General features: G+C 55.1%; 1 protein-coding gene across 7 annotated transcripts in view; it reads left to right on the top strand.

The window, feature by feature from the left end:
* The first annotated feature begins 348 nt into the window (after positions 1 to 348).
* Positions 349 to 22,773, top strand: part of ALDH4A1 (aldehyde dehydrogenase 4 family member A1) — a 32,707-nt gene continuing 10,282 nt past the window's right edge. The window contains exons 1-8 of one of the 7 annotated variants that reach the window (XM_022552144.3): positions 402 to 531; positions 10,455 to 10,548; positions 11,273 to 11,365; positions 18,037 to 18,084; positions 18,927 to 19,082; positions 20,640 to 20,789; positions 20,868 to 20,942; positions 22,065 to 22,252. In XM_022552144.3, the coding sequence (XP_022407852.2) occupies positions 467 to 531; positions 10,455 to 10,548; positions 11,273 to 11,365; positions 18,037 to 18,084; positions 18,927 to 19,082; positions 20,640 to 20,789; positions 20,868 to 20,942; positions 22,065 to 22,252 (869 nt within the window). In that variant the 5' untranslated portion in view covers positions 402 to 466. The other 6 variants (XM_089900032.1, XM_089900035.1, XM_089900042.1 and 3 more) reach the window with 6 other exon arrangements.

The raw sequence follows: 22,773 nt of genomic DNA on the forward strand, positions 1-22,773 counted from the left end.
TCCGCGCCGCCTCACACGTGCCCCATTCCCGCTCTCTTATTGGCTGCTTCAGCCCCTCTATCCCGGCCTAAGGAGACTGCTACATGACCGTCCCTCTGATTGGTCCAGGAGCTTCCATGTATCATTCTGATTGGTCGATGGAGCTCACTCCCTTTTGCCCTCGGCTCCCTTTGGAGGGCGACTGGGTCATACCATAAAGAGAGGAGGGGGAAGTGTGTACATTTCAAGGCTTCTCTTTCGGGCAATTTTGCCCTATGTCACATAACGTCCTTTATCATGCCCTAAAAAGGAATTATTTTATTAGCAGAAGGTAAATACGGAGGCGTTTCGGTTGAGCCTGGCTTGGAGGACGGATGGGGTGACATGTTCCCCCCGCCAGCCGAGGTGGTGCGCTCAGGGCGGGGCAGCGCAGTAGAGCCACTCCGGGGGCGAACGGTCCAGCAAACAGCAGTGCCGAAAGCTCAAGATGCTGCTGCTGTCGCCGCCCGCGCTCCGCCGCGCCCTGCTGGCTCGCCCGTGGAGGGCTGCCGGGTGAGTGAGTACCAGGCCTGGGGAGGCCCCTCGCGGCGCCTGCTGCCCCGGGGTCCCGGGAGTCGTTGGGCGCTCCCTCGCCCCCGAGCCGGACTCCCTCCCTGCCAGACCCTCGCCGGGTTTCCTAGGGGCTCCCCTCCGCCGGGGGTCACTTCCTCTGATGCCGCCCGACCCCCACGCAGGCCTTCCTCCCATTGCTATACCCTCGTCTCCCAAAGTTCTTCCTTCAGCTAGGGGGACCCCCTTCCCGAATCCTGCTGCGGGGTGGGGGTGCCTCGGTGCCCTGTTGGCTCCCACGCTTAGAAAGTAGCCGCTTAATCACTTCTCCTTCTTCTGATGCTGGATCTTCGAAATTTGCCCACCGCCGGAGTGCAGTCAGTGCCTTCCTCCCAGGGCACCTCTATTTTTAGCACACCCCGCTTCTCACCTCCCCACCCTCGGTCTCACATTCAGGACCCTCCCTGGGTCTTCCCTCTCTTCTGTCTACCGGCATTTCTATTTCTCTCTTTTCTCCTTCCCCTTTTTAAAAGTTGTGTTGGGCAGAGAAAAGGACCCCTTTCTTCTGATAGGTGGAATCATAATACTTGTGGAGTGCGTAGAACGTGCCAAACCTGTGCCACGCACTTGGGGTGTGTGCCTTATTGTGATGATTAATAAATAAGTTGCTACATGTAAAGTGCATTGAACAGTGCCTGGCACATAGGCAGTGCCCAGTTACTATTAATCATGACCATCATTATCACTCTTGTTTAAACTTCTCCTGGGGGTAGCTGTTATTCCAAATTACAGATGAAGAAACCAAGGTGCAGTTTCAGAGCGGAGCTGCCCTGCAAACCCAGATTTGCAAACCCCCGCACTGTGGAGTTGGGTTCCTGGACCCTTGCCCACTCAGCGACAAATGTTCTCAGAGCCCCTTTCTGCCTCTGGGCTTGGTGGAGAAGGTAGGTGGCACACAGATCCTGCCCCGGAGGGGCTCACAGTCTGGTGAGGCTGCACCCCTATGGACCCGTGTTTCTGTCCATCTCCCTTTCAGAGCTGGGCAGCCCCTGCCCCCAGTGTTTGCCTGACCTCTAGGACTCACCAGTTACGTCTCGCCTGATGAGCTATGCCCTTTCTGAGTTAATCAGTGTCCTAAGGGATGGTGCAGGGGTGCCCTGGGCACGGATGAGTCCCAGCGCCGCTGTGTATTCTCTATGGGGGAGTGGGACAGGGAAGAGGACATGGACAGGAAGGGCTCTTTTTCCAAACTGAGGATGGGGGCCATGCTCACTACACCCTCAGCGTGGTCCCATTTGCAGGCCTCTCCCTGCACTCTGAGACCATCCCTCTCAGACCCTAGATGGAAGCCACATAGATTCACCTGTTTACTGAGTACCTACCGTGTGCACGTGCTTTGCTAAACCCTACGGCGGGGAGGGGGGGGGTACCCAGGGGATTTACACGTGGACGGGAGCCTTCCAAGAATTTTCAGTGTAATGGGAAAGAAAGCCTTAAACATTAAAAAACAAAAACAAAAACAAACCCCCTCTAATATCTGGTAGAAAGAAATCCCTATTCTGAAAAAAAAAAAGCTCATAACAGCAATAGTTATCAAGCAATCAAGTACCATAGGCCTGATTGTGCAGATGAGCCCTGTATTATTACCATTTTACAGATGGGAAACTTATCTGCCTGTTAAGACAAATGTGAGACTAAAATCGCAGTCAGTCTGACTCCAGACTCATGCTCTTAATTACAAAGCCTCCTGAGTGGAGAAAAAGCATTTTGCAACCAGAGAAAGCGTTTTGCAACCAGATCTGCCAGTTCAGGTTACTTCTTCAGATACAGCAGCTGGCCCGCTGCCCCAGACCGGGTTTCCAACCTCGGCAGTATTAACGTTTGAGTCTGATAATCCTTTGCTGTGGGAGCTGTCCTATGCATTGCAGGATGTTTAGCAGCATCCCTGGCCTCCACCCACCAGATGCCAGAGCATCCCCCAGTCGTGACAAGAAAATAATGTCTCCAGACATTGCCAGATGTCACCTGGGGGGCAAAATCACTCCTAGTTGAGAGCCATGGTTCTAGAAGAACAGGTGTGGCGTTTGGTCACTTGTTCATTTAGTCGACAGATGTTCAGGACACTCCTGTGGCGTGTGCCGCGTCTGCGTGTATGGAGCAACAGCTTTAGGACATTTTTAGTGATATCTCTCAGTGTCCTGTACATGAAGCTGAGAAAAAACCATCTCTTGGGGAACTGGGATGGGTGATGTTCTGTAGTGTTTCCCTTTCTGCCTGGAGTGCCAGGAATCTCAACCAATTTTTAAACATACTCTTGATTGTACATTTTCTTTTTATTGAATTAGTAGGTGTCCGTTGTACAAAGTACAGATAAAGCAAAAAAAAGGGTTACAAAAAAATCGCCCGGCAGCTCACCACACAGACGTAACCACTGCTGTCACTTTGATTACTAGCCTTTTAATATTCCAGGAATATATACGCTTTAGAAAAACAACATAAAAATGGGCTCCCCTGCAAATCCATTTTTGTAGCTTGCTTTTTCACTTGAGACTTCTCTACCTTATTATATGTCCCCAGGGCCTAGAACTGTGACTGCCACCTGGTAACCCTCAGCAAACATTTGGTGAATGAAAGAACGATCACGCGATTCCTTACTTGCCAACAGAGACTTATCACAACCAGTCTGGGAGACAATCATGACAAACACCTGGCCTTTACGGACGGCCCAGGGATGGTCACTACGGGCTACCATTTACCTTTTACGTGGATGATGCTACTTAGCTCCTCAGCAGCCTATGATGTGGGTGTTACTATCCCCACTTCACGGATTAAACAGCTGAGGCCTGTGGAAGTTAAGGAAAACTTGTCCAAGGCCTTAAGCTGGTAAACACCAGACCTCCCAGTTGATTGCCTTTTGTCTCCTTTGGCCCTGACCTGCCTGCCCTTTTCTCTATTTCGTTAACTTTGTCATGGGTGTCCTCTGCAAATTCTCTTTGGAAAGAGCCAAGATGCACATTTATATATAAATTTAATAAATAAAAGAACTAACCCCGGGGGGCTTCCCTGGTGGCGCAGTGGTTGAGAGTCCGCCTGCTGATGCAGGGGACATGGGTTCGTGCCCCGGTCCGGGAAGATCCCACGTGCCGCGGAGCGGCTGGGCCCACGAGCCATGGCCGCTGAGCCTGCGCTTCCGGAGGCTGTGCTCCACAACGGGAGAGGCCACAACAGTGAGAGGCCCGCGTACGGCAAAAAAAAAAGAACTAACCCGGGCTCATAGGAAGCTTACAATAAATGTTAATTTTTGTCCCTTACATACTCTTGTATCAGACCTCGCTGGGTGCCGGGGTCCAGAGGTGACTCCAGTTCAGCACCCCCCCAGTGTCAGGGGGCTTGCGGGCTGGAATTCCCCTGCAGAAATCCTGGTAACTTTGGACCCCTCTCAGCCCACCAGCCTGTCTAATTTTCCCCATTTCAAAACCCCCCAGTGCTTGTCCCAGCCTGCCCTCCCCTGGGATGGGCAGAAGCTGTGCAGGGCGGGGGCCTGGTACCTCCCACCATTCCCTGGACATACTCTGCCCTTTCACTCCTCCAAGCGGTGGCCAGGGCAGTGCCTCTTGCCTGGAATGTCCTCCCCTGGTGAACTCATGCTCACCCAGCACTTTGTGGCCTTGCCAAGGCAGCTGTCCTTTGGCCCTTCAGTGCCCTGTCTGTAAAATGGGAATAATCCTATTAACAGGCATGTAGCACAGGGGTTAGAGATGATGTGACAAGTGGCTTGGTGGGGGCCTGGGACTCAGTGTGCGCTCTGTGAATAAGTTGAGTAAAAGAATAAGTAGAACCTACAATGATCATAATACTTGCTTCTAAAGGTGTCAAAATCCCCACTCAGGCAGCAGTCGGCACCAGCACACGGACCCTGGGGAACTTGGCTTCCGGTGCCCAGCACCTGGTTCGGCACACAGCAGGTGCTGGACAGTTGCTGTTGGAATGGCCCACAGGACAGCCCGGGGTGGATCCTGGCTCTACCTCTTAGCAGCTGTGTGGCCCTGGGCAGGTTGCTCGACCTCTCTGTGCTGCCTCTTGTTCCCACGTGAAAAAGAAAGATAATAGTGGAATTGTCTTAGAGAGTAAACGAATTCATATGCGAAAACCACTTTGAAGAGTGGCCAGCACGTAGAAAAGTAATGTGTTGCATCAAGCATTATTTTGATCCCCTCCCCCACTAGCAGGCATTGTTATGCAGTGAAAGCCCTGAGCTTCCCTCCCCACCTCAGGGTGGCCTCTTTGCTCCGTTGGGAAGAGAGGAGGTGCCAGCTGGGCGGTTAGGAGGATGAACCTGTCCCATCAGCTGGCCAAAGGTGTCTGAGATGCTCCCCATGCTTCTGCCAAAGCGTGTCTCCTAAGTGAGGGAACCTGGCTTCAGATCCTGCGCCATCACTCCACCAGCTGTGACCATGAGCCCTTAATCTCTGAACCTCAGCTTCCTCCCTGTACAATAGAGGTAATAAGAGTTTGCAGGGTAATATATTTGTAGGGTGGATTCAATGCGGTCATCACTTAGCACTATGCCAGAGGCATGCCGTAAATGCTTCAGAAAAGTTCTTTGAAGTTTTCCAGGGCAGCTCATCCTGGGCTTCAGGCCCCTCCCTTCTGGCCCTGCCCTGGGCTCTGTACTTTCTCTCAGCTCACCTCCATCACTGGTCCCTTATCTCAGTGATAAGGAGGATTGGTCTTATCAGGTCCCAGATAACAGCCTGGAAGCTCAATGAAGCAAAGGCAATTTCCTTTCTAGTCCTCTCCTTGGCCTTGGCTGCCCTGACCCCAGCCGCCGGGGACCTGCATCCAGCAAAAGAACATTGCCTGGGAGTCCCGTCCGTCCCGGGGGCCTGGTGTCCACTTGTGTGTTAATTGTTTTAAAGGTATTTCTCATATGCTTACTGTGGTCTGGGCAGTGTGGGAGCACAGACAATCAGAGCTCTGTAATGAGGGTTGTCACCTGTGAGGTGATCTGATAGGGGTCCCATCCAGGCAGGGCAGGCTGGTATCCGCTGCAGAGGGAGATGGGGGTGGGGTGGAGTGGGGAGACCAGGGTGGCAGGATTGCAGCAGATGAGGTGGAAGGGGATGGGGGGTGATGGGAAATGAGTCTGGAGGCCTCAGTAAGGATTCTGATTCTTTTGTTTTTTTGGCCGCGCCACGTGGCATGCGGGATCTTAGTTCCCCGACCAGGGATTGATTCTGTGCCCCCTGCAGTGGAAGTGCGGGGTCCTAACCACGGGACCACCAGGGAAGTCCCAGGATTCTGATTCTTTATTGTAGAAGAAAATGGGAAGCCACTAAGTTACGAGCTGAGCACTTACCCTCTGTCTCTCTGTGTTGATCATGTTTTCATGTTAAGACTATGAAAACCAGTAGCTGCTACCTTTTGACCTTCTGCCCTGGGTGGGACGCAGGACTAAGTTTATTCCAGCAGTTTTGAGAGGAGCTTGGAGTCAGTGGAGCCGGAATGACTGTTGTAGTTGTCCAGGCAAAAGCTGATGGTGCCTTGGACCGGGGTGGAGGCCGAGGGGTGGCCTGGGAGCTCAACCCCTGGCAGCTCAGCCCCTCGCAGCAGCCCCCTCAGTTTTCCCCTTTGTAAATTTCAGAGCTTGCAGGCTCTAAATTTCACCGGTTGCAGGCTATGTTTTGGTGGTGCAGCCTATGTTTTGGTGTTGCAGCCTTTTTAGCTCAGATCCTGGTACCTGCCGAGGGTGGGGAGGGGCAGCTGGGGTCTCAGGCCCAGGCCGTGAAGTCCCCAGGTGAGCAGAAGGGGCACCCCGGGTTGTTAGGGGAAACTGAGTCAAATTCAGACTCTGCCTCGTGCTTCTTTCCTGAAGCGGGAGGGCTGAGAGCTGCCCTAAGAAGGTTGGGTTGGATTCACCTCTGTGTCCCAGAGCCAAGCACCTGCCAGGTGCGATGAACACATGGTTTGGGTGAGCCATTTGACCTCACCTGAGCTATCTCTGCTCAGATGCCATGAGGGATAGATATGTGCTGACTGACTGACTGAATGGGAATACAGCCCTGCCTAGAAGGGCCTCGCAGATCCTTGTAGAGGCCCCAAGTCCTGCGAGTGGTTCACGCTGCCTTTCCGTGAGCCAGTGGAAGGGTGCTCCTGTTATCCCAAAGGGCACATGAGCCAAAAAAAAAAAAAAAGTTTGTCAGGCATCCTTGGATTATTTTTGGCTCTAGTTGACTCAGGCTGATCTTTGAACTAGTCTCTTTCCCTAAGCTACGTTCGGACTGATGGACAGTGGGGCGGGGGCCTGGAGACTTTCCAGGCAGAGAGAAAGCCACGGGGGCATGTGATCCTGAGGTCACAGTGGACCTCTGCCCTGGGGAAGGTCGGGGGAGACCTGTAGGATTTCTGGTTCTGACGTTGCTTGGGAGGGAACAGGGAGAGGAGGGCTGGTAGCTGCTACCTTTTGAACTTCTGCCCTGGTGGGACACGGGGCTACGTTTATTCCAGCAGTGTTTGCTGAGCCCCCAGGCCAGCCCCTGATCCTCGGGGGTGTCTGGGAACCATTTTGCCTTTGAAAGCCTGGCCTGGTGGAGTAAACATTCTGGAAGACCTTTACAGTTTCTTAGGAAAACCTAAGAGCAGGAAGGGTGAGGAGAGGCAAGGCTTGTCATCCTTACAGTGACCCTGTGCGGAACATGGTGTCACCCATTCTTCAGGTGAGGAAACAGAGGCCTGCGGAGTTTGTAATAATGTGCTGAGGTCTCGAGCAGGTGTGGGGGTCCGTCCGGGCTCTGTCTGCTTCCAGAGCCTTTGCTTTTCACACCCTCCAGGACTTGGGGTCAAGAGAGGGCTTGGGTGGCCCCGCTTCTGGCTCCCAGCCCAGCACGCAGCGGCTCTCTCCTGGCTTGAAGAGGACCAGGTGATATCTGATTCACTGCTTTGTGGTGGTGCGCTGCTACTGAGGCCCAGAGAGAGGCATCTGGAACCTTCCAGGTGGTGGGGGGTGGAGGAGTAGACGCCACCCTCCCCTTTCCTGCCGGGCTGTTGAGACCTGTGGCCGCTGACATTTTCTGGCCTCTGCATTCTTCCCCACCGCACGCAGTAAGTGGAAGGGGGCTGTGTGGATTTTCAGGTTTTGGGCACACGTGTAGCTTTGCATTATTATTTCTTCAGATCTCCAGAATAACCCCAGGAGATGGGTGTCTCCGTGTTATACCGAGGAATCCAGCTGAAGGTCACACAGCTCCACAGAGGGTGAAGGGGCCTCACATTTCTTCCTCTGTTTGGGGAAGGGTGGGGCCTGAGGCTTGCTGGCTTCCTTGGGTGTGGTGTGTAGGGCTGGGGTGGACCTGGAGGGAGGGGCAGGAGAAAGCCCCAAGGCTCTCTTTGCCCTCCTGGGCACCCGGCCCTGCCCCGCCCCCCCACTGTCTGTTCCCTCCCCTTCCGCTGCACAGGCCCCTTTCTGCTCTTCCTGACTCATGCTCCCTGCTCTGGGCCTTTCCCCTTGCTTGTCCCTCTGTCTGAAACGCTCTTTCCAGCTCTTTTCAGACCTTCTTCAGGTCTCTGGCGGAGGTCGTCTCCGAGAGGCCCTCCCTGACCACCCCAGCTGAAGCAGCCCTGCCCTTCCCGTTCCTCATTTTCCTCTCCCCTTGGTCACCGCTGTGTTCCTTTCTTACCCGCGTCCCCCACTGGAGATCAGCTGCATGCAACCACAGGCCTTGCTGTCTTGGTCACCGCTGTTGTCTCCAGAGACGGAGCAGGTGCCCGTCTTGTAGAATCAATGAAGGACCCACCCTCACGGCCCCTGGTTTTGTGTCCTTCCCCCTGGCCTCCCAGGCTGGGTCTTTGAGCCCCCAGACCCAGTCTCAGTGAGAAAGAAAAAAAAGTGCCCAGTACTCGTAGCCATTGTGTTTGGATCTCTTGGGCATAAACAACCTCGCAGAAACCCAGCCTCAGACAAGGTCACCGGAGGCCATGATGAAGTGGACAGAACAGGCCCTCTATAGTTTTGTCTAAGCACAGAGGTCACCATGCCACCCCCAAAGTACCAGGCATCCCCCCCCTCGCCAAGTGAGGAACTGCTACTCTTTCACCCCACCGTAGAATTGCCGAGCTTCCTGATCCAGAGCCAGCCCCAGCTTCCTTAACCCTCCCCAAATTACCCCCCTATAACCCAAATCCTATGACAGGTTCTTTCCAACACCTTCATCTCTGGAGGTCCTATGGTCCCCCAGGTGTGTGTCCTCCCTACCTCAGCGACCAGTTATCCGACTCGTCCACCCACGGGTGCTGCCCGTGGGGTGTTGACACCAGGGGGAGATAGATCTGGGTTTTTCTGGATTCAAATCCAGGTTTCTCTTGATCTTGATCTAGTCTTTTTACTTATAGGATCAAAATTACCTGATTTCTATCACCGTGCCACTGGCGAGGCCCTTGGGATGCCACAATGGTGTTATCAAATCTGATGTGCCCCCTGTGCCCTAGGCGGGCTTTGTCCTCACTGTTGTCTTCATTTACAGATGGGGAAACTGAGGCCTGGAGGGGAAGTCCCACCACTGGGGTTCCTCCAGCTCTGGAATGGCTGACCCTTTTGTTTTGTTTTTGAAAAATTTTAAGGCTGTATTTACAACTCTTTTCATTTAAGTATATGTTATTTTGTTTATATACCATTTTCACCAGTATTAAGACAATAGAATACTGTGTGGCTTATTTCGGACCACTTGTGAACAATAATTCTTCATTAACAGAAAAATTTTTTAATTGAAGTGTTGCTGACTTACAATGTTGTGTTAATCTCTGCTGTACAGCAAAGTGATTCAGTTATACGTGTATATACTTTCTTTTCTTAAATGTCCTTTTCCATATGGTTTATCACAGGATATTGACTGTAGTTCCCTGTGCTCTACGGTAGGACCTTGCTATTGTTTATACGGCAGCTCACATCTAATCCCAACCTCCCACTACATCCCTCCCTCAACCCCCTCCCCCTTGGCAACCACAAGTTTGTTCTCTACGTCCGTGAGTGGAATGACTGACTCTTACCCACCTGTCCTCCCACCCTGGGACCTCCAGACACATTAGGGGTGGAGGCCGCTGGTGGGCACTAATCAGGGAGGTCATACAGGTTAAGATTGAATGGCGTCTGCAGAACAAGGAGTTCTTGGAGCTCAGTACCCAGGAATCAGAGCCCATACCCCAACAGCAGCTCTCCCTGTGTCTGTAAACCGAGCTCAGAGTACTCCTCCAAGTTCACGGCCCACCTCTTGGCCCTTCTTGCCCACCCGGAGCTCAGCTCTTTGTGCCAAGGGAGTCTCAGCTGTTTCACATTCTGATGAGACTGAGCTCTGGAATGCTCTGACTTTCCTGCTGAGAGAAAGAAGTAACTCGGGTCTGTTTGGAAGAAAGTCTGCATTGTGGGGAAATAAAGGGAGAATAAGACTTCTCTATGTGCAAAACACTAAGCCATGGTTTTGCACCTATGAATTTAAACTTCAGGCAACCAGGGACTTCTCTGGTGGTCCAGTGGTTAGGACTCTGCGCTTCCATTGCAGGGGGCACAGGTTCAACCCCTGGTCGCAGAACTAAGATCCCATGTGATGTGCAGTGCAGCTGGGAAACAAAACAAAACAAAAGAAAACAAAAAAACTTCAGGCAACCATGTGAGTTTCTATGATGATTCTCACTTGATAGGTGGAGAAATAGGCTCGGAGGAGGCAGGTCACATGCCCGAGGACACAAAGTGACAGGGTCTGGACTTGAACTTGGGTTTTGGATCCCAAGGCTGGTTCTCGTCCCCCAGTTCTATAGTTGCCCTGGATTTCAAGATGCTGGGCCAACCGAGGACCCCCTGTCGGAGACAGAAGGGCTGGGGCTGGTGGTGGCCACTGCTGACCTGTCCACCTCTGTTCCCCACCCTCGCTCCCCAGGCTGTGTTGGAAGCACGTCTCCTCCCTGAAGGTGGCCAATGAGCCCGTCTTGGCATTCACGCAGGGCAGCCCTGAGCGAGATGCACTGCAGAAGGTAATGGGAGGGTGGGGGGCACCCAGTGGTGTAGGGCCTGGGGCAGAGACGGCCTTCAGCAGCCCCCATGATACCTCTCCGTGCCGACAGCCACCCACGCCTTCCTGCCTCTGCTCCCAGCCACGGGAGGAAACTGGGAATCTGGGGAGAGCTGTGCATCTGGAGGGGGGTGGGGGACCTGGGAGCAGCAGGGTGGCAACCTGGGTCTCTTTGGGGTGCCAGGTCAGCGGTCATAAGTCCACAGATATTTTATGCTTAAACACATTTTCCCGGGAATTCCCTGGCAGTCCAGTGGTTAGGACTCTGCGCCTTCACTGATGAGGGCGTGTGTTCAGTCCCTGGTCGGGGAACTAAGATCCCACAAGCCGCAAAGCCGCAAGGTGTGGCCACAAAAAAAAAAAAAATTCTCCCGTTAATTGCCAGTGTTCTAAAATTGTGAGATTTCACATAAATTTCAGACACAGGTTTTTAAATCTTTTCTCTAATGGGAAGACCTGGCAACACTGGCCTTACCTTCCTGCAGGACAGGAAGTGACAGTGTGGGAGCCGAGTCTGCCCCCGCCCCTGGGAAGCAATCACAGCGTCTCTGACCACAGACCCCGCCCAGCACCCTCCTCATTTCTATTCCTTCCTGGGCATCCGCCTTGGCAGACTCTGCATCGGTGTTTTAGGCGGGAAGTAGAGGCGAAGGAAGTGCTCATCTGACCTCTCCTCCTCTCCCCAGGCCTTGAAGGAGCTGAAGGGCCGGACGGAAGCCATCCCGTGCGTGGTGGGGGACGAGGAGGTGTGGACTTCAGACGTGCAGTACCAGGCGTCTGTAAGTCCAGTGGGCGGGCAGGGCTCAGCCTCTCCCCTGAATCTGGGGTCTGTCTCTCGGGCAGCACATAAGCATGCAACATGGGGTCTCTGCCTCCAAAAGGACTTAGAGTCCCTGCAAGATTTTGAATTCCGTGCACCGGTATAAAACTTCCAAAGGCAGTCTTAGGGGACTCTCGTAAAAGGTGCCAACATCGCGCCTGCCAAGAAGTTAAAAACAGCAGCTGCCCCCAGCTTTGCCATCGCTTTGGAAAAGTTGACCCGCTCACCAGCCTAGGGAGTAGGAAGCAAGGATAGAATGTCAGAATCAAAGAGAATCCTTCCATTAACAGATACACACTACTATATATACAGTAGATAAGCAGCAAGGATTCACTGTCTAACCCAGGGAACAATATTCGATACCTTGTAATAGCCTGTAATGGAAAATAACCTGAAAAAAAATATGTATAACTGAATCACTTTGCTGTACACCTGAAACTAACACAATATTGTAAATCAACTATACTTAAAAAAAAAAAAAAAAGATAATCCTTCCAAAGAAAGACAGCCACCAAAGTCCTGGTCCGTATTTGGGGACCAGTGGGCTAGCTGACAATGAGCTCAGCAGAGGTAAGCACCCAGGGCGTGGCCAGGTGTCACCTCTTCCTAGAAGCCCTCCTGTTGGAGCCCAGACTCCATCCACAGGCACATCTGTTGAGACCCTGTCCCCTCTGCACAAGCTCCTCCCTCAGTCCCTGCCAACCCCCTTGGAGGCTGGAAGAGCAGGAGGTTAGCTGCCCATTTTGCAGATCAGGGGAGAAGCTCAGAGACAATCAGTGACCCTCCTGGGGTGGCACAGTTAGATACGGAACAGGGATGATGGATGCAGTTTCCCCAGAGCCATATCCCCTTGATTTTGATTCAAGTGAATTCATTCACACCCTGACTATGTCTAAAGGGGATTTCAAAGCAGAGTGTTAATTAGCGTATGGCGGCAAGATAATATTCTTGCTGTGACCTGCTGGTCACATAACCCTGAGGCCCTAGGCACTTGCTGGAGGCGGCCACAGACTTGCCTTTAGGCCTCCTGGTCTCCGGTGGAGAGGAGAGCACATCACTTGCCCTAGTCAGAGTGTTCCTGAAATAAATCCCCCACTGTGTGGTAGGAGAAGCACAGCCATTTCTGATACTGGGCCCAGAGAGAAATTTCTCCTGAAAGTGTCAGAAGGACACAGTGACGTGACAGATCCCCGCAGGAGTCACACATCTCATGCACGGATGTTTGGTGGGGCTGCTTCTCACACATTGTCGTGTGGGCTGAGGATGTCATCAAAGCCCAGTGCCTGAGGATGCCCAGAGGTCGCCCTGCAGGCCCCATGTCCACTGCTGGGGTGGGCTTTCCATCCAGAGCTCAGACTGCAAATCGATAGCTGGTAGCTTTGTTTCCAAAACCTAAACATGGGGCGATTTCATGTACGAATTCAAATGTCTGGCTTCTCTTGAGAGAAGGAAGATGTGGCCACACAAGTGGCCTTCCTGTGAGTCCGCATGTGGGGTGACCCTCTAGTGGCTCCAGTCCCCAGCCTAGCCCTCTCCACTCATCCCTCTTGCCTCTCTGGCCCTGGCAGGCCTCTCAGAGCCCCGGCCAGAGCAGTAGCTGGTCTGCGTGTCCCTCCTGCATTCTCCTTAAGTCTTTCTCTCAGCGGGGATTTTGCTGGATGATGGGACAGCGATAAGACAGCGTGCCTTTCCTAGCAAGTCCCTGGGAGGCATCTAGTCTGGCTTGACAGTTAAGAAATGGCACCCATACCGGTGCCAGTCTGTTCAAGAGTAAGAGTGACATTCTTTGGTGACAGTTGGGGATCTTGACCAGGACTCACAGCTGAATGGGAAGTCTGCGGTGCTTCCCTACAAGGTGGCCTGAGGGTGAACCCCTGGGTCTGCTCCAACCCCAGGCAGAGGCACCACCCCATCCCTTTTTATCCCTTGTTATGGTCATGACAGTTTTAGCCCAGAAAGGCTTAAAGCAAATATGCACCTTGGCTATGAACAAAAGGGAAGTGTGTATTTGTCTTTGTGTACACATATATATACTTTTTTTTTTTAATTAATTAATTTTATTTATTTATTTTTGGCTGTGTTGGGTCTTTGTTGCTGCACACAGGCTTCCTCTAGTTGCAGCGAGTGGGGGCTACTCTTCTTTGCGGTGCAGTCTTCTCACTGCGGTGGCTTCTCTTGTTGCGGAGCATGGGCTCTAGGCACGTGGGCTTCAGTAGTTGCGACACGCGGGCTCAGTAGTTGTGTCTCACGGGCTCTAGAGCACAGGCTCAGTAGTTGTGGCTCATGGGCTTAGTTGCTCCGCGGCATGTGGGATCTTCCCAGACCAGGGATCGAACCCGTGTCCCCTGCATTGGCAGGCGGATTCTCAGCCACTGGGCCGCCAGAGAAGCCCTATATATACGTTTTGATGTTATGGATACATAGGGAGTTTCCAGCTTTGTGCAAATGGAACCAGTTGCAAAATAAATGCCACGGTATGTAAACAAAGTGGTTTACTCTATGGCATTATTAGCTAGAAACCTGTTTGAAGTTGGAAAACAGTTTCCAAAAGGCTGACTTTAGCTCTTTCTAGGAGGGGTACTTGTAAATCATGGTAATAAAACCCACCCATCCATCCATTCATCCATCCAAGCCTCCTCGGCCCCAGACCTAGGGCTGGGTTCTGGGACACAGCGGTGAACATGGCACATGGCTCTGCCCTCACGGTGCTGACCTAGGGGAGAGTGAGATTGGCCTACATGTCAGGAAAGAAACAAACGGAATTCCAGATGGTGAGAGGGGCTGTGGAAGGCACTGGTGATGGGCTGGAGATGCGAGGCCACGTAAGGCGAGGTGGTCCACAGGCCTCTCTGAGGAGGTGACATCTGAGTTGAACCCCAGGGGTGAAGATGGGCTGGGGACTCATCGCCAGCAGAGGGGTCTGCGGGTGCAGAGTCAGGAGGGGGCTTGGTGAGCTGCAGAACAGAGAGGAAGCCAGTGGGGCCAGGGGATTTGGGTGTGGTTCTTTTATTTATTTATTTATTTATGTGTTTGTTTGTTTATTTTTGGCTGCGTTGGGTCTTCCTTGCTGCACGATGACGCACGCAGGCTTTCTCTGGTTGCAGTGAGCAGGGGACTACTCTTTGTTGCGGTGCATGGGCTTCTCACTGTGGTGGCTTCTCTTGTTGCGGAGCACGGGCTCTAGGCTCGCGGGCTTCAGTAGTTGCGGCTCGCGGGCTTCAGTAGTTGCGGCACGCAGGCTCAGTAGTTGTGGCTCGCGGGCTCCAGAGCACAGGCTCAGTAGTTGTGGCGCACGGGCTTAGTTGCTCTGCGGCATGTGGGATCTTCCCGGACCAGGGCCCGAACCCATGTCCCCGGCATTGGCAGGCGGATTCTTAACCACTGTGCCACCAGGGACGTCCCACGTGTGGTTCTTGTTGGCTGTGGTTAAGAGCCTCTTCCAAGAGCCCAGGGAGCCATCGGAGGGGGTTAAGGAGGGTGAGACTTTCCGAAAAAGCCCATTGCTCGCTGGAATGCTTTCTGATTTCAGGACAGAGGAGGGATTAGGAGTGTGGGCTTGGCAGAAGAAGTGAGTCCGGACATAGATGTTTGGAGGGCCAGGTTCCCGTGGGCAGCCAGGGAGCTGGGATGGGAAGGCGGGTGGAGGGCCACGATGAGGAGCCCACAGCAGGTGGGTGGCCTGGGAGGCCGGGGAAGGCGTCGTGTACGAAGCCGTGGGAACAGCTTGGAACAAAGCACTGAGGGTTCCATGCGAGGTAGAGAGGCGCACTGGGCGTCTGGGGGGGGCTGTGTCTGCTCAAATTGATGAGCTCCTCGCCTGCCCCCATGCGGTGAGCCAGGGCAGCCTTTGAAATCGTGTGGTGCTGCTACCTGAGGGATGCTGGGTCCAGGGATGGGCATCTGACCCCAGCTGGGCCAGTCGGAATTACCTGCCCTGGAAACTTGGAACCAGCCACAAGCATCTTTCTTTGCGGGGCTGGGAGCTGTGGGGAGGGCATTGAACACCTCCCCACAGAGGATGAGAGAAACTAAGGAAGCGGGTCTGTTGAAACATGCAGGACACCAAGTCTCAGAGGAGCAGAGGCAAAGGAGAAGGAGCCTCGGGGTTTTCAGGCTGGGCCTCTCGGGTCTTCCTAAGACCCAGCTGCATCCCACCCTAGTCACCGTGAGGAGGCCCCTTTCTGCCCACTTGCTGCTTATGTATCTTTGAGCTGCTTGACCTCTCTGTGCCTCAGCTTTCTCATATGTAAAATGGGGTAACAATCACGCCACGGAGGGATGTCGTCAGGGTTCAACGGATTAGTCCGTGTCAAACACTTGGAGCCTCTGCACGCGGGAAACTGACTAGCGTTAGCTTTGACAGTAGCTATCAGTGCTCCTTAACCAGGGGCCTGCAGCTAGTTCACGCCAAAAAGAGCTAGTTAAGGGCTGCCCTGGTGGCGCAGTGGTTGGGAGTCCGCCTGCCGATACGGGGGACACGGGTTCGTGCCCCGGTCGGGGAAGATCCCACATGCCGCAGAGCGGCTGGGCCCGTGAGCCATGGCCGCTGAGCCTGCGCGTCTGGAGCCTGTGCTCTGCAACGGGAGAGGCCACAGCAGTGAGAGGCCCGCGTACCGCAAAAAAAAAACAAAAACAAAAAACAAAGAGCTAGTTAAAAAGAAGTGAGAGGCAGAACTGTTTTTAACCATTGGAAGTTGTTCACTACCTTGTCAAGAGACTTTCTGCTAACCCACCCCAGTTGTCACGCAGGTGCCACGTGGGGTTTTGTGATATCACTGAGTCCTGTCCACAGGCAAGAAAGATCCTGAGGGGTCCACACAGCATCTTCCGTTATTCCTGATGGATTTCTCCACAAGGCGGTTTAGGGGCTAATGGTGGGCTAGGGTGGCAAGCTGGGCTCCAAGCCCCATGATGACATTGCCCTAAGAAACCCACCTGTTTGGAGTTTATGAAGCCAGGAGCTGGCATGTGCTTTGGACGGATCAGGAAACTCACAGGTCTCTGATTTAGGGGAGTGAAGGGCTGGCCCTTTTGCAAATGGGCTGAGCACACATCTGTCCAGATGGAGCCCTGAGCAGCATGTGCAGGGTTAAGGGGGCGGGCCCAGGGCCCCTACTCTGACGGTTCCGAAGATGGCCTGGGGCAGGGGTCACCCACAGAGGCATCTTAGAGCCCCTGCGGCTGGATCCGCAACCAGAGTGCCCACACCTGGAGTGTCAGCACAGCCTGGGGTCTGCAGGCTCTGCAGGTCTGCACGGGTGTGTGCCAGGTGTCAGCCCAGCGAGGCTCCCACGGCTTCGCTCACCTGGTCTCTGTAACCGCCCAGAGCCCGACCTCACCTGCAGCTCCGCCGGCCTCCATGGCCACTGCAGCACCTGAGTATTTTTCCAGACACTGGGATTTTGATAACCCCCTGGTGGGCACTTCTGGTTTTCATTTCCCATACCACCTCACTGACCTGGCCATGTGTCATCCTTGGAGCCCTGGCATTTGGGGCCGTGGCGGCATGAGGGCAGGAGCTCTGTTACCGGGATGTATTGCTGACTTGGGGTGTCCGCAGTCCACTGGGATTGGATGTGCTGAATAGAAGGGCCCGGGTCCCCAGCTTCTCAGCCCCTGAGGCTCACAGGCCAATCTCAGGTATAGACAGGATACAGGTGACCATGCCGGGGAGGCCACTTTGCACTCAGACCAGACCAGTGCTGCCCAGTAGAACGTTCTGAGATGATGGTGGAAATGTTCTGAATCTACTCTGTTCTTTCGGCAGCCACCAGCCCCACGTGGTTATCGAGCACATGAAACCTGGCTTGTGCCACGTGAGTTGAAGTTCCAGTAGGCATGTGTGACTAGCGGCTGCCTTATTAGACAGGAAGGCCCTAAACAGTCCCTTGGAGGACTTATAGGTGGCGAAAGTGCTGATAATTATGGTGTAAAAAATAGGTCGGGAAAGAAGTGGTGTTTCCCCCGCCTTGCTGCCCAGGCTGACATTCAGCACTGCCGGGTTGTTTGTAAACGTCTGTTGGGGTTTCATCCCATTTAGACGAGTTAATCTGGGTCCCAAGCACGGGGCTCGAGAAGCAGTTGCTCTGTTCCTTTAGGGCCTTGGGGGGCGGCAGAAATCCTGAGTGTTTCACAACGCAGTGCATCGCCTAGGGCCTCCCGTGGTGACAGCCCACCACCGAGCCTCACGCCAGACCCAGGTGTAAGGGCAGGAGCTATGTTGGAGGACTTTTCACCTGTGACCCCATTTGGTCCTCCTCTCCGTGCTTTCCCTGATGGGGAGACTTGGAGAAGGAAAGTCAGTTTACAGAAAGCTGCACAGCTAGTAGGGGGCAGAGCCGGGATTCGAACCTATGTCTGACCCAAACGTCCATGCTTTCCCTCAAAGACTGTTCTGTTCATACCTTTCTCCTGCACCGTGAACCTTCCAGAGCTCATCAAACAGCAGGTGCCCCTGTAACTCTCAAGGTGGAGAGGTCAGCGTGGGCCCGGGCGATTGGAGAAGGCATCATGGGGATTGGAGGGCAGAGAGCAAGTGGCCTGGAATGCCAGCTCTGAGCCTGGCTCCATCCCCACCTGACCTGGCACCTCCCTCCTGGACAGCGACCTCACTCTTCTCTCTTCTTTTAGCCCTTTAACCATGGACACAAGGTGGCCAGGTTCTGCTATGCAGACAAGGTGAGTCCCTGGCGACTTTAGGGTTGGGGTGCTACCCCGTCTTGTCCGGTTAGTTGCTGCCATGGGGGTAGAGGTCAGTCACTGCTCCCCTCTCGGGCCATGGAGGGTGGGGGCGTCCGGGGGGTGGCTGGCACTGAGGGCGTCCCCGGGCACGTGTCTTTGACTGGGCCAGGCGTGCCGGGGTTAACTTGCGCCTAATGAGAGCTGCTTTGGCCAGGGCTGGGACATCCCTGCACATGCCCCTTGTGAGGCTACCCTGATTTAGGGAGGGGGAGGGGGTGCTGGAAGGCTGAGTCAGGGAAATTAGAGGCATCGTGGATGGAAAGCCGGGCAGAGAATTGGCATCAGGGAGGGCCAGCGAGAGGCCACAGGGTCAAGGCGCTGGTGTCACGTGGTGATGAGGGCGGTTGGCAGCTGGGATGCCAGCGGCAGGTGTCTGTCTCTGGCTGCAGTTCTGGCCTGGCAAGGGCAAGGGCAAGGTCAGGCCCGGACCTCAAGGGCTGGAGGCTCTGGACAGCGGGTTCAGGAGCACCAGGCCCCAGGAGCAAGAGGAGGCCCTGATGAGACCATGAGAGAGAATGGAGCGAGTCCTTGGCATGTTGCCCTACCTGGCAGGCCCCTCGGACTCCTCCAGACTGTAGCAGGGCAGGCTCGGAGCCTGGGGCAGCCCAGCTGGCCATGGGACATGGCGTCTGCCGCTGTAGTGGGAGGGGGCTGAGGGCCGAGGGAGCCAGGGGTCTTCCCTGGGTGAAGAGTGACCTCCAGATCTCTCCTCCCTCCCTCGCTCCTCTGGGACCCTTCCTGCTGCAGGAGGAAGCCCCCAACCTTTCCCTCTTCATCAGGCCCTGCTTCACAGAGCCATCGAGGCCTCCTTGGCCGCCAGGAAAGAGTGGGACCTGAAGCCTGTTGCAGACCGGGCCCAGGTCTTCCTAAAGGCAGCAGATATGCTCAGTGGGCCGCGCAGGGCAGAGGTCCTGGCCAAGACCATGGTGGGACAGGTGAGATGCGCACCGGCACAACCGGGGATGTAGGGGAGGCAGTCGTACCCCATCCAATTCAGCAGGCGTCAGCTGAGTGGCTTCTGGGTGCCCAGACCTGCTCTGCGTGCGGGAGCCCAGGAGGTGTCCTTGAGGGACCAGGCCTCGGAGAGGGGACAGACCTATATACTTTGTAGACAAGGTGGATTGAACTACGCTCGAGTGTCCTACTCTGGAAATGGCCCCTCCTATCCACTTCTGTCCCCGCCCTGGGCCAGGCCCTTGTCGTGCTTTGCCTGGACTGACAGTTGCCCTACGCGGTCCTCCAGGCTCCATCAGACCTCTGCAGCCCTTAGAGCAGTTTCTGTGACATCTCCAGCAGGTCACTCTAGCCTTACGAACCACCGAGATCTGTCTCTCTCTGGCTGAGGGTCACATCCCAAGTCCTGAGCCAGCCCCCAGAGCCCTTCCATTCCCACCTCTGTCCAGCTCACCAGCCGCTCTGCCCTTTCCTGCCAGGCCATCCCACCCATGATGTCACCAGCCTGGACCTAGCAAGGCTCCTGGACACCTCAAGCATCCCATCTCCTGCCTCTGCCCCGGGTCCCCTACCTGCAATGCTCCCTGTCTTCTCTGCCTCATGAACTCTTAACTGTCAAGGTCTAGCCCAGATAGCGCCTCCTCTGTGAGGCTTCTAGAACCTTCTTAGTCCATAATGATCTGTCCTACCTCTGTGCCCGCCCCCGTTCCCCAACATGCTGTTCCTCTGTGGGCTACAGCTCAGATCCCATCGGGGTGTAATGACTTCCTTTGTGTTTGTTTCCCCTTTACAAGCTTTTTGGGCATTGTAATCACATGCTAGTGTTCTCTTTCTGCGTCTTGCACCGTGTCTTCTGGAGTCACAGAAGTGCCTGGTAGATGTTTTTTGAGTTGAATGCATGTTGAGCCAGGGAGTGGCATTAGCAGTTGAGAGACGGTTAATTTCGCCTTAGGGGGTTTGGGTGACCCCAGCGCTCTTCCTGTTCGCCATCACGTAGTGAGAGCGCCCTCTGCTGCACGGAGCTGGTATGACAGCTCCACACCCGGCTAAGTGTCTCCGGATTCAGCAGAGCCCCTGGGGTGGGTGTCGGGCTCCAGAGTGTCCCAGGTGAGCCACACCTGGGCAGGAAGAGGCGCACACACTCCAAGACCAGGTGAAGGTGCCTCTTTGTTTGACTTAAGACTCAGGAGCTTGTAGGAAGCATGGTGGCCACGCAGAGCAGGAGGCAGTGCGTCTTAGCTCAGCTTCCCCTGCTGTGCGTCCTGAGCAGGGTTAGCAGCTGCCAGTGACCCCAGGAGGGGCCGCCCGACCCGATAAAGCCCTATTCTTGCTGCCCAGAGTCCTTTCCTCACGGCTCACGTTCACCGTCAGGAGGAACAGACAGTCTAAGGAAATGTTTACAGTCCTCAGGTCTCCTGGTTCTTGGCCCAAATGCACCTGCAACCCAGTGTCACCATGGGCTCAGGGTCCAGTGTCAGAAGAGGGCTATTGGGAGGCACGTCCTCCACCACTGACCCCCCGGCCCTCCTGCTTCACAGGGGAAGACGGTGATCCAAGCAGAGATCGATGCTGCAGCCGAACTCATTGACTTCTTCCGATTCAACGCCAAGTTTGCCGTGGAGCTGGAGGGGGAGCAGCCCATCAGTGTGCCGCCCAGCACCAACAGCGTGGTGTACCGGGGGCTGGAGGTACCCCCAGGTGGTGGAGCGGGGGTTGGGGGCTGCCGGAAGCCCTGGGCTTGGCCTCACCACCTCCTCCCTCCCCAGGGCTTCGTGGCAGCCATCTCCCCCTTTAACTTCACTGCGATCGGCGGCAACCTGGCGGGGGCGCCGGCCTTGATGGTGAGCTGTGGGCAGCAGGTGGGCGTGGCGGGAACGGGTCATCTCTCCCCTGTCAACAGACAGGAGGCCACGTCAGAGCCCCTGGGGTCCCAGCCCTCGTCGCGGGGAGAAGCACAGAAAGTGGAGGCAGCTGGGGGCTGTGGAAAAAGGCTTGGGGGTCAGAGGCTGGTCTGGGTCCCAGCTTTGCCCCACTCTGTCTGGGTGACCCCAGGCAAGTCCCCGCCCTCCTCTGAGGCAGTTTCCTCACCTACAAAGTGGAAGTAAAAGAAAAGCTTACATTACAGGGTCATGAGGAGCAAAGGAGGCCACGCTTGTGACGCATCTAACGCCAGGCAGGCCTGGCCCGGCGCGGGCTTAGCGTTATATAGGGGCTGCTACTAATGATGCCACTTACAGCCCACCTTTGAGTGCCTGCTCTGTGCCTGGCGACTTATTTGTCAGGGTTGCAAGGCTAGCAAATGACGGGACGGGTACGGATCTGGGCTTGGTCTGTCTCTGGGCAGGTGGTCTCGAAGTTGGTGGGCTCCACTGTCGTTATCATGGTGAAGGTGGCCATCGGCTCCCAATCGATGGGGGAGATGCAGCCCTACCCTCGGAGGTCCTGGGTGGCTCGGGGCACAGCAGGAGGAGGGCTGACAGCTGTCGGGCAGCTGGGTGATCTGGAAGGGTGCTCGTGCGCAGGGCCATCCTCGTGCATCTGCACTCAGACAGACGCACACACACCCGGCACCCACGTGCCCTCATCCAGGACACGTGCAGACAGAGCCCTGTGAGCACTTGCCCAGCCTCGCCCCGTGAGCATCCAGCGAGTTGGAAACACCCAGAACAGACCTGCCCGAGGGGTGCTGGCAGGACCAGTGGGCACAGGCTTCCGGAGGAAGGGAGGCTTTCATAGCCAGAGTGTGGGAGCAGACAGGGCAGGGTGTGAGCTCACTGACAAGGGCTTCTAGGGCCTGGTGTGCAGCACCTGGGCACCTGTAGGAATGGGGCTGGGTAGGGGATATCCTGGCTCGCATGGGGTCCTGGTGGCTCCAGGTGAGGGATGGCCATGCTTCAGGGTAGGGTGGGAGTCGGGGCTGGCGGCCCCTGACCTCATGAGTCATCACTGTGCCTCCCGGGCAGGGCAACGTGGTCCTGTGGAAGCCCAGTGACACTGCCATGCTGGCCAGCTATGCCGTCTACCGCATCCTCCGGGAGGCCGGTCTGCCCCCCAACATCATCCAGTTTGTGCCAGCTGATGGGCCCACGTTTGGGGACACTGTCACCAGCTCGGAACACCTGTGTGGCATCAACTTCACAGGCAGCGTGCCGTAAGTCCCCGAGGTGGGGTGGGCAGGGTGGCCTGGGGACGCTTACCAGACCTCGTGACCTCTGTCCGGGAGCTGGGGCTGTGAGCCCAGAGGTCAGGTGCTATGTGGCCCTGGGTGAGCCACTTCACCTCCCTGAGCCTGTTTCTTCACCTTTATGACAGCAGTCATGATTCTTACCTTGCAGAGTAATCGTGAAGGCCAAACTAGTTAATGGACAGGAAGGAGTGTGACAGGCTGGAAGCGGCCTACAGTTGTTTAGTGATATGGATTTCGATGCCACTACCATCCCTGGAAAGGGCACAAGGGAGCTTGGGATAAACTGGAGGAGGAGAGTCAGGAAGGCTTCCTGGAGGAGGTGGCATCTAAGCAAACAAGTAGGCCAGGCAGAGGTGGAGGAGAGCGTTCTAGGAGGGGGAACAGCATATGCAGAGGCATAAGGCTGAAGCTGTTGGGCTCTGGGCTGTGGACGTGGTCCCGTGGGGCTGGAGTGTGGAGCTGGGGGCCGAGGGTCAGAGGGTGGG

Source organism: Delphinapterus leucas, chromosome 1 (assembly GCF_059928025.1).
Source record: "Delphinapterus leucas isolate spDelLeu-1000000601 "Yukka" chromosome 1, BTC_Dleu_Yukka2, whole genome shotgun sequence".
Taxonomy (NCBI): Eukaryota; Metazoa; Chordata; class Mammalia; order Artiodactyla; family Monodontidae; genus Delphinapterus; species Delphinapterus leucas.